General features: G+C 41.3%; 1 protein-coding gene across 1 annotated transcript in view; it reads left to right on the top strand.

Annotated features, from left to right (window-relative positions):
• The first annotated feature begins 3,008 nt into the window (after nucleotides 1-3,008).
• Nucleotides 3,009-11,893, top strand: part of LOC122817013 (small nuclear ribonucleoprotein-associated protein B') — a 293,067-nt gene continuing 284,182 nt past the window's right edge. The window contains exon 1 of the mRNA XM_044090125.1: nucleotides 3,009-3,158. Coding sequence (XP_043946060.1) covers nucleotides 3,156-3,158 — 3 coding nt within the window. The 5' untranslated portion in view covers nucleotides 3,009-3,155. The remainder of the gene's footprint in view (nucleotides 3,159-11,893) is intronic.

The raw sequence follows: 11,893 nt of genomic DNA, 5'->3' as shown, positions 1-11,893 counted from the left end.
TGCCTCTTAAACCTGGTTGATTTCTTTGAAACAGTCACCAAGACCATTGACGAGGGGAAGGTGGTCCACACAGCCTACCTGGACCTTGCAAAAGCCTTCGATACAATACCCCACTCGGGCATTATAGAGAAGCTCACCAGCTTAAATATAAACCCCTATGTCACTAGATGGGTTGTAAACTGGCTCAAGGACAGAACCCACATGGTTAGAATTGCTGGAGCCATGTCAGACTCTAAACAGTTACAAATGGTGTCCCACAAGGCTCAGTCCTGGGACCTCTCTTGTTTGGTATATATTTCTCGGAGGTACAGGCCAACACGGAAGGACTGTGGCTGACCAAGTTCGCAGATGACTGCAAACTGGGCACCATAATCGACTCTCCAGCCGACACAAGCATCCTCCTAAAGGTCCTCATAGAAACAGACAACTGGTGCCAGAGCCATGGCCTCAAGCTAAATGCCAAAACGTGTATAGTCATCCCCTTTGGCAAAAACAAAGTGCCCACAAATTACCACATAGGTGGTAATCCATTAAGTACAGAAGAAGTAATTAGGGACCTGGGGACCCAAGTTGATAGCAATCTCTCATTTGACAACCACGTGGCCAAAGTGGTTAGAAAAACGTTTTATATAGCCCACCTAATCATGAAGGGATTCACATCTAGATCAGGGGAGGTCATCGTGCCTCTTTACTCATCCCTCATCGGGCCCATAATTGAGTACAATGTCCCTTTTGGGATGTTCCTTTACCAGACACCTGCAACAACTGGGAAGACCCCAAAAGTACATCACCAAGAGGATCAAAGGGCTCAAACAGATGCCATATGCTGCCCGGTTAAAGAAACTCCAGCTCTACTCAGTGGCATACCGCCTGCTCAGAGGCAATCTGTGCCTGACGTATAAAGCAATGTCCTACCCGGAATTAATGGACATGCTGCACCTCAGAAAATCCATAGCCCATTGAGCTACGCGCTCAAGAGACTTTAACCTCAGCACTGAAATAAATAGGACATGCTGGAGGGACAGATTCATAACCCAGAGGCTCCCTTCACTCTGGAATAAAATCCCAGTCCAGGTTAGGCAGAGTCCCTCATTTCCTCTCCAAGAGGAATCTTGATGAGTGGATGGGAGATCGTAGGTTTACCCCGGGTATCACTTCTGTGTCACTGTTAGAGGCACAGTATACTAACCTCGAAAAAGGGCATAGCAAAATTAATTTAAAGTGGGTGGCGAAAGCCAAACACACTCTGGCTAGGCTTATAAATGCCCTAGGGCAGATAGCCTAGTATGAACCTATGAAAACCACAAATTTGTCCCAGGGGTTCCACCTTTGTCCCTCACTGACATCACACACATACCCAACTTACAGAGCATATGCACTAACATTCATCATCACACAGTCAATTTCCTGCTTCATAAACATCACTCTAGCCGACATTCTTTTTCTCCTACAAAACACTATTGACATACTCTTCCTTATAACCCCTACCCGATTTCTACTCCCATCCACACCATGGTTGAACAATTTGAACTTGCCTCCAATACACCTGGCCTTACTCCCCTTCCATGTGGTCTCTTGCACGCACAATATAGCAACCTTCCTTCTCTCCATCATAACATCTAGCTCTCTTCCTTTACCTATCATACTGCCAACATTCCTACCCTTGCTACCACACCCCTAACTTTCCTCCTGCATCCGGGCATGCCTTTCCCCTTTTCTTCTTCTTCAGCCAACAGTAGCCCAATTTCCACCAGCACCCTGTTGGCTTACAGTACTGGAGGCAGTTGTTGTTAACCCAGGGCTTGACTTATCCACTATGGAAATCTGTATTGTTGTCCACATATTTGGTCTGGCAAAAATTTTACATCGGATGCCTTCCTAACTTAACCCTCCCCAAAAGAAATACACTGGCTTGTGCATCCCCCAGTGGTTGGGTTATTATTGTAAACAATACTGAATCATATTAATTTGTCAAAAAAATGTTGTAAGTATGAAATACTGTATTTTAGTTGTTTGTAACTGCTCCATATTTTGCCCATTCATACTTCTCAACTGCTATGATTTAGGCATGGTGCATACCTCTCTGCTGTCACCGATTTTAACTGAAATTTTAGCTCTGTCCCTGAATCCCTCCTAAAACTGGAAACATTAGTAGAAAAAGATAGAAAATGACTTAATAAACAATTACAATAGAGTTAGAAACTCATTTTACTTCAGAAAATGTATGTTAACACGCCTTCTCTTATTCTGCCAATATCTCAAGTTAATAGTACTAATCATACATATACTAATAATCATCTGTACAGATTTTCGCAGATTGTCCAGATTTTTGCCTCATTATTTTGGTCTGTTTCTCATAAAGTTGTGGTTTACTGGCAAATCATTAAAAATCATTGAGGGTTGAAATCAGAAAATGACAGACATTTGAGTTTCAGACTTCATACCGCTCAGAAAAATTCGTGCTAATGGAAAACCTGCTATTCTGTCAACTTTCTAAGTTTTTAAGAGCAATATTTAAAAAGTGTCCTTATTTTGGTCCTTTGTCCCTACATTATTTATGTCTTTGTCCAGATTTCTTGATGTGAGAGGTATGGTACTAATATTTTTGAATGTGTCCCTTACTGTCACTGATTACTTCTGGATTTTTATTGATCCATTGAGTGCTTTGATTTTGGCCCTCAGTTTTAACCTTGCTTCTCATAGATTTATGATATTCCTCATTATATTTTACCTGTTTATGAGAACATGCCTGAATTAAATTTAGTCACTACTACTAATTATATAGGATGCAATGTACGAAGACGAAGACCTTTACGTATGAAAAATAAGAAAGTCCTCTTCTTCCTGACCCTCTGGTATGATTTGTAACGCTTGGAGGTGGAGCGGTACATATGTGCCCATTTATTCCACACTTTAGAGACGGAAGATTGGTAGCTGTGTTTTCTGCGTTGGTATAGTTTAAACAAGACTGAAGGCGTAACCTTTGTTTTTCGAACGGAACTAATTGTATAGTACACTTCCGGTTTCAAAGCTACACATTTCTGGTATAATCAGCCGTTCGGCGGGTACCTTTTGGCTTCCCGCGGCGGAATTTTTTTGTAGTCTTTTACTTGGAGTTGTATCCGTTGTAAAGCGGAGCCATCCGAATCGCCGCCATGGTAAGTAGGGTTTATAATAAGAGTGAGATATGGAGATAATACAAATAATTGTTCATTTTATATATTTTTATGGTATGAGTGTTAGTGTGCAGTGGTTTGACGCCAGAGTGTCTTGTCACCCTTGGAAAATGTTTTTGTCTGTAATGGATCACACACTTTATTCGGCAGATGTACTATTGGATTATGGTAGTTGTGGGTTATAAATTTTATGACTAAATACGTTGGATTGCTCTTGCTTTTTTAAATAAAAATGACTGTAGTCTTTGTATCGAAGGCCCGCGAATTATCGGTGAAAAGACTCCTTGCGTTTAGGAGTCTGGTTTGTATGTTCTGCGTTTAATTTGTATCGTTTGGGAACGGTATGCGTAGTATTTGTGCGATCAGCTTGTCATTATGTTAGTTTTTGTATTTTACGAGTGTGTATACAGTATGATGTATCTTTTATTAGGGTACGTTAAGGTAAAATTTAAAGGGGAATGGCGTGGGAGGTTTCTCTTAGTGTGATCAAACGACATGTTTTCGCGCTTTCAGTATGTGTATACTTTTGAAGGTTGTAGTGAGATGTACTATCCCATTGTCGGGTAACACATGAGCCGCAACATTTGGGCTATGCTGCTGTTGTGTATAGAGCCATTGTCTTCCCATCCAAAGAAAAATATCTTGGCAACTGTCCAGCAAGAATCGCTTGGTATGTTTCTCACTCCCAAGACAGCATCGTACAGCTCACGCTGACCTCGATAAAACAGAATCACATTTATTGGCCAAGTATGCGCACATACAAAGAATTTTACTTCAGTTTCAATGACTTTCCTCGTTTTGGTCCACATCCTCGCAGTCTCGCATCGAAATGGAAATACTTAGTGTAATGTTTCACATTTAACCTGATTGTTTGGTTATGTTGGAAACAAAAGGTTGAAAGCTGTGGAGAGTAGGATGAAATGTTGACCGTACTGCTTAGAGTCCCTTTCAGGTGAGCCGTCACAGTTTTGGATCTTTACCTTTTGTTGTACCACTTTCCTGTGTGTGTGACAGAGTGGTTGTCTTCTGAGGCCTAGTGTTTTTTTTTTTGTGTGGAGGGTAGTCTGAAGGATAGCAACACTCGAGTCGCGACTTCAAATACTGGTCTAGTTAAAATTGTATTACTCCACTCTCTGGAGGAAACAAAACAGCGTTGAGTTTGGGTTCTGTTTAGAACTAATCTACTTTATTGTAGGCATTGGTGGGCCTTGTAAGTCAAACTGCACTCGCGCAACCCGCGCACAACGTCTCAACCTGGTCTGTGACATTAATAGCCCTTGTTGGCGGGATAGATGTGTCCCAAAGGGCCCCGCATTTGTGGAATACACTTCTCCAGGTCAAGCAGAGTACTTCACTAGCCATCTAAGAGGAGATTGGACGACCGGATAGGAAACAGGTGGGGTCCCAGGAGAATATTTTCTATGTCCTTGCTGGACAGGGAAAATGGGTGTTGACTGAGAACATGAGTTAAATTCTTGGCTAGGCTATTAAGAGCCTCCGGACCAATAGACTGGTGTCGTCCTGTGAGCCTATGTGTACTAGCTCACCTGCAGTTTCGGGCAGCAGTGCGCTTTGCGAGGGTGATTGACAAGTATGACAACGAATGGCATGTCATACAGGTTTGCTAGTGACGTCGTGCATACAGTAATTGCTTAGCATATGTGCGTTGTGCTCCTGCAGCTGTGAGGCTCCATTTTTTTTATAAATTAAGTGATGCAGACCTGTAGGGTTTATATACAATCTATTTGCGTAATTGTTTGTTTATAAATGCTACAAATTTAATTTTGCTGCAGCACCAAATTTCGAGATGGTCATTCTAGAGCAATATACTAAGTAATAAAGAATACAATTAGTGTTGGCTATCCATGGCATCTAAGATGTAGTGGGTTCTGCTGTGATTTTTAGGCGACCAATGCATAAAAATAAAACAATACATACAATTGTGGTGCTGCGGTAGCGTTGTCGCCTCGCAGTAAGACGCCGTCCGGTTCGATTGTCAGCTAGAACGTCTTCTGCGTGGAGACATGCGTGAATAAGCGTACCTTCGTTGAAGGTTGTGCGTCATGGCTGGTAACTCGGCACGTAAAAATCAACTACCAATCATTAGCGAACCGGAGTTCGCTGTGGCGACCCCTAACCGGGAAAAGCCGAAAGACTCAACAGCATACAACTGTACTCCTTCCCTGTCATAAATTTCATACATTGACATCGCTTTCCAAAATAAAACTGAGGTCTTTCTCTGGTATGAGAATGTTGTGTCCTCACTTTCAGTGTGTTGTCAGGCCGCATAACTGTATCTAAATATGTCCCAGATAACCCGTGTTAAATTTCCTATCTGTGAGTTGGTATATTGAAGTAGTGGGGGGGGGGGGGGGGGGTAAGAAAATTAAGGTAAAATCCACAAGTAGCTAGTCACTACAGCTAGAAATGACTGCCTAGTGTAGTTGGACATATCCCAGTCAATATTCATGCGGCGGAAAAACACATGACATTGCTTATTCATGAGTAAACTGCATTGTCAATCTGTTGCAGGGTGTGGGGTGATAGCTGCTACTGTGCATCTGGTGAGCCAGTACACTGGGGATTATAAAAAAAATTGAGGGTGGGTTTTTTATTTTGTTTTTTTTTTTTTTTTTATATATCGGCATTTATTACAAAATCAGATATCTCCAGCTATTTACTCCCATTTTACTTAAAGGACAACGGAATTCATTAATGTCATCAAGGCCATTGAGTTCGGACAGTTTTCAGGCCAATTCACTCCACAAACTTGACATCACCACAGCCTTCCTAAAACCCACACATGCTGTGATGTCACAGCTCCTGGTCCTTCCCCTACCCATACAGAAAGTAAAGGCTAGAACAAGGAAACGGAACAAGTAGTCTCCTGCTGTGAGCTGTCAATCACAGTAGGTAACAGCTCAAGTTACCCATAGCACTTTGACAGCTAGGGAAGTTGGGTGCGAGGGGGTGGGGGTGGGAGATAAGTCAAAGTAGTCCAATTCAGGCTTCACAAAATACTGCAATTTAGCTATTGTAAAAGAAGCAACAGTAAAAACAGCACTTTGAAAAGCTGTTCTGTGGCATTTGTAATGTTTGTGTTTTAGTCATTGAACGGTTTGAAATGTTACTTAAAATGATTGAAAGACAATAGTGTATGCATCTAAAATCAATGCAGTGACAGAAGCTTTAGGAAGAATGAGGCCTGCACAATGCATTTTTTTAAACGGACTAGCACTGTGTTGTGGTCTCCCTAGAGGCAGACTGAACCATCATGGTCACTTCAATGTGCTAGACTCCATGTGGTCAGACTCAGAAGTTACATGTAAAAATATTTAAAAACCTGTAAATAGTCCTGGAGTGGTAAAATGTAGGAAACTCCAAACCATGATGAAATGTTTTTTGAGTCTGTATGGCTCTTCAGGAGACAGCATTGTTTATTTCCTACACATAACATCAACTGCCCGCAGGTCTGCCGGACCCATGTTGGTCTCCTTGGGGGTAGTCTGACCCACATCGGAGCACTTGAGATTAAGGGTGCTGTTGTAGTGTTACACTTAACTGCAGAGTGTTCCATAACTTCCACTACTCAGCGGCTACCTTAGAAGCTTTGTAGTGATTGCTTGATGTCTGGCACATGTGCAACCTCCAGACCAGGAAGTACCATACCACTTACAGCACTGATTTTGCTAAGTTCTTAATGCTGCTTTTGTAGCAAGACTGTGTAGTCTTTCATCTCCCCCAAGATGGATGTGACACTCTGCTACTTTCTGTCCTCTTCTGTTTCTTTCAGTGACCGTGCAGCTAACTAACTGGGTTATGTGAGGCCCAATGTGCGCCTTGTCCTTTTAATTGAAGTACTAATGCCAGTACTGGAAATAGTGGTTTCAGTTATCAAAAGGCAGTTGAGAACAAGAATGTCCTTGACTGGCACTTGTGGTTAAAGCAATGCTCAGATCTTAAGAGCTCCGCTTGAAATATGTAGAAACAATGATCCATTAACTTGAAACTTGAAAAAATACAATACTCTGAAATAAAGAGCAAGAATGGCTGCTAACACAGCAAAGAACTTCTTTTAGAAACAATTCCTTGTAATATACAACCCAAAACATTTTTGGAAAGAAATGAAGCCATTTTAATAGACATTATAGTTCACACGTCGCCGTCTCTCCCCCTCCCACACACACACACACACACACAGTAGGTGGCTTTGACACTTGAAATTGCCCACTGGCGTGTGAGTGGTATGAAAGAACGATCAGTGCCGGGTTAGCCACCCAGCAGTGTTAATGTTGGCTTTGGATTGGTGTTGTTAAAGTGATTATCCTAACCCCATGTGCGAAAGTGGGGGAAACAAGGAGGTGGAGGTATGACTGGAGCTTTAGAAACGTATCCCTGACCTTTTTTTTTTTTTTATTCTGCACATTTAGCTTTTGAACCAGGTTAAGGTAAATTATACCCGCTACCAGATTTTTTAGATATGTACAGTGAATGGTTCACCTACACCAGGTCCTGACAATGTAGGAGTACCGCAGGGGTCCATGTTATGGCCACTATTCTCTCTAGCAGTAATACAGCCGCAGACCTTGTGTAGCTTAACTCCCTACTCTGTGCTGCAGGTGTCTTAATATATTGGACAATAGCATCAGCGCCTTTCAACAAAAACTGCAAGCTTTACATACTTGTCCCCATACAGCTGTAATTGTTAAAGCCAGACATTGTTTGGCACACAGTAAAAGCTTTAACCTCCATCTTTGTCAAAAAGGTGTAACAACTTTACAACAAGGCTGGTGATTCTTAATTAGTGAAGCATAGGAGAAATGTATGAGTCTGAAAAGATGAATGTAGACTGTTTCTATTATTGTGCAAATACTTAACTACTGTTAGTCAGTTTTGGCTTGAACAGTCACCTCTGTGTGCCTGTTTTGAAGGCAGAATGTTTATTTTGGTGAGATGTCAACGCTATTACTGTGTCTTAAATTTTCTCATTGGAGTGTGTTCTTGTTTTTTTTTTTTTTTTTTTTTTTTGTAGTAGTGGATGATGACTGACAGTGCCCTTTCAGTGGCAAGTTCTGTGATGATGTAAAATCTTGTCTGAGGCAAATGATGAGTTGGTCATAGCTCTAGAATTACTCTGAGAATTTTGCCATGGATAGGGCTTTGTACAGACATCCCCCAAGTATTTGTGTATTGTGCATGTATACATAATTACCATATTTGGTGTCATGCCAAATGGCCTGAAGACTGAGTAGCTGAGGTTTATGTAAATTGTTTGGTCTTGGAATTTATTCAGGTAGTATCTTCACTTTTAAGAATTTGTGGTGGTGGTGGTGGTGCTGCGGTAGCATTGTCGCCTCACAGTAAGGCATTGTCCTGTTCGATTCTCAGCTAGAGCGTGTTCTCTGTGGAGATGTGCATGAATGGGCGTACCTTCGTTAAAGGTTGTGCGTCAGGGCTGGCAACTTGGCACGTAAAAATCTACTGCCAATTATTAGCGGACCGGAGTTCTGCTGTGGCAAACCCTAACCTGGAAAATTTGAGAGACACAAAAAGTACCTTCATCTTGAGTGGCTTGTCGCTATGGTGAGTTTCTGCTGTGCACTGCTTTTGTGGCCGTTGATATTTCAATCTGTTACAGGGATCTTCATCCTTTTAACAGACACACATCAACAGCCACAAAAGCAGTGCACAGCAGAAACTCACCATGGCAACAAGCTATGCCACTTAAGATGAAGGTATCTTCACCCTTTCCGCACTGGTAGCATTGTTGCCTCGCAGTAAGACGCTGTCAGGTTCGAAATTCAGCTAGAGCATCTTCTGCGTGGAGACATGCGTGCATGGATGTACCTTTGTTGAAGGTTGCGCGTCAGGGCTGGTAACTCGGCACGTAAAAATAAACTACCAATCATTAGCGGACCAGAGTTCTGCTGTGCGACCCCTGACCGGGAAAAGCCAAAAGAGGACTACAGGGATCTTCACCCTTTCAATGGGCTCACCTTATTGTGAACTATTTGGCTTGAATCATGCCATTCTGTGAAAACTGACTAATTGTGTAGTTTGCTTGGGGCATGGTGCTGTGTCTTGTAACCATTGTAGCTGTGATTGTAGATTTTGTCCACAGTGAAGTTTAGTGTGGAGGGGTGAATTAGGTACAGCACAGGTGACCAGTGTTTGGTTTAGGTGTTGCTGTGGTCAGTGATTCTGTGAAGATTGATGTGCCTGTCAGTGTGGCTAGGTCAAGGCCATCAGTACTTTTATAATAAATTGTGCTACATACTACTGTGGTGTGGGTTGCACATTTTGTCAGTACTGTGAATGGGTTCCAGGCAGGAACAAGTGCAGTTTAGAGACTGCCTTCTGTATTCCTTTTTGTCTGCCTCTTAATTCCACATATGGAAGTCTTGAAAATATTGCATAACTGTGATTAGAAAGTCTTGAAAATATTGCATAACTGTGATTAGAAAAAAGACTCTTGTATTGCCTCAAGTATGCAACAAAGTCCAAAAGGTTCAGAATTTCTGCTTTAAGGTGCTTGCATGTTTATTTTCAGACTTCATATTTTTTTTCCTTCCAGGTAGAATGAAAATAATACATGCAGAATATAAATAGTAGGTGTAAGGCTTGAGGGAAGGCAGTAATTTAATAATTATGTAATGTTGTGTAAATAAGGAAAGTTGATGTAGGTTGTTGATACTAATTTTAAAATTCCAGTACAAGGGTAAAACAGATATACAAGTCTGTTCAATCTCCAAAGATTGAAACAAGACTTTTTAAATCATTTCGAGTATGTATCAATTGTTGTTGTTGTTTTGAGATCCATTTTGAGATCAGAGATGCTCTAGCTGCTCTAGCTGTGTGTGTGTACACAATTGTGCCAGTTGTGCCAGGTGGGCCCTGCGTGATGAGGCCTAGCCCCATGGGGGTGGGTGGGTTGGGTGGTGGGTTTTGTAGGTGTCTGGTGAGTGGAGTGGTTCCTTTTTTCATGTTTCCACAATCCCTCAATTTGCATTTGCATTTTTCCATCATACATCATGGGTGTGAAGTGTATTATATAGTATATATCACATCCCTTAATATGTTGTAGTAGCCACTTGCCACTTGGACATATGGACATATGCTCTGTGTGAATGTGTGAATACTATATCTGGGGGTCTCTCTCTAATTTCTCTATCTTTTTGGTTTCTAATACATGACTGGAATGGACCCCATTCCCAAGTCCAAAGTACGATTAAAGTTCATAAATTAGTAGTATTTCAGTCCGTCAGCCAGAAGTGCTCTTCATAGTACCCGCAGTATGCCCACTATTAACTCGTTCTGCAATTTTTGGACCATTTGGTTTTCTGACACGTTGCTCTTAGTTTCTGCCTGCAAATCCTCCTAATTTATGACTTTCTGTACCCAAGTCACAGTAGTCACTGGGTATTGCCATTTCAATGATCAATCCTGTTGTCTTGGGACTGGCCTTTGTCTTTTGAACTGTTGGCAATGAATGATCCTATGTAATATAGACTGCCTTTTCTATTATTTGTGGCTCACGTTTCCTGTGTTTACATTCACTTTCGTAATGTTTGCACAATTCCTGGTGCATCAGTCTTGCCACATTGCCTTTCAGTATACAGTCCTGCCATTAGTATGTCGCAACCAGCAAAGAGTTGTGCAACAGTTCTATTTTACAAAACCTACATTTGTCTCTCTCCCACATGTTCAGTGGACTTTTATATTGTGTATGTAGCCCACTATCTTGTACCGCCAATATTAACCTTCCATCTCTTCATTTGAATTCACTTCTTTTACCACTCTGCGTTCGTTCCTGATAAACATTATCTTCCAGAAGTTTTCTTTCACCTTATGTCCTTTTGTTTTTTTTTTTTTTCACGTTCAGTTGCCCGTTTTATCTACCTGTGGTTTGATTTCCATTCCTGCTTGGCGCCGATATGCTTCAAGCAGGGAAGTCCTCTTAAAATTATTCTTATGTTTCAAAACTTTCACTACGTTTGGGTCGTGCGGTCCCAGTGGATGTGTGCGGTCCCATGATTGCATATCTGTAAATCTGTTTCAAGGAGGCCTATCCGTTCTTTGGAATGGGGAATATAAAATCCTTGGTATGTCGGATTTTTTGGAAGTCATTTGGTGAGCATGAAGCATCCTTGTATTCATATTAAATCTATCCAACACGTTTTGGGGCAAGTCAATAACTCAAACTAAGTTATGACAGGAAGAGCAAATTGTTTTATAGCTTGGATTTTGTTCTAGATGCCAACACTGTTTTCAGGATTTAAGTCTTCTAAAGTATTCCTTACTAAGCTTTAATCGCACTTGTTCATGTTTTATTCTTTCCTCAATTCTCAAATATTTAGTACACTCTCTTTCTAAAGTTCTCTTGTATGACGTTCTTGGTGCTGCAGTTTTCCTGTAAAGGTTGTTTTTGCACATTAAGACCAAATGACATTCTTGTATTATCTGAAAAAGTTTTGACCTCCTCTGATTAGCTTTACAGTTTTAAATCCTTGACCTATAAGTCTTTACACTTTGTTTTCTAGGAGTCAAAATGGCCTAAGCTGTTAAGTAGATGTCTTTGTGGTTAAGGGCAGGGCAGAATAGCAGCGGTGACAGTCAACCCTGGAATACCTCTCCCTCCCCATTTGAGTTTTTATTCCTGGAATAATGATTTGTCCTCTATCAATGCTTAATTGCAAAGTGGTCTGCCATGGCTTAAT

Source organism: Protopterus annectens, chromosome 12.part0 (genome assembly GCF_019279795.1).
Source record: "Protopterus annectens isolate FY-2018-M chromosome 12.part0, PAN1.0, whole genome shotgun sequence".
Classification (NCBI taxonomy): domain Eukaryota; kingdom Metazoa; phylum Chordata; order Ceratodontiformes; family Protopteridae; genus Protopterus; species Protopterus annectens.
Note: the sequence above shows the minus strand (reverse complement) of the source record. Positions and strands in the feature narration are given on the sequence as shown.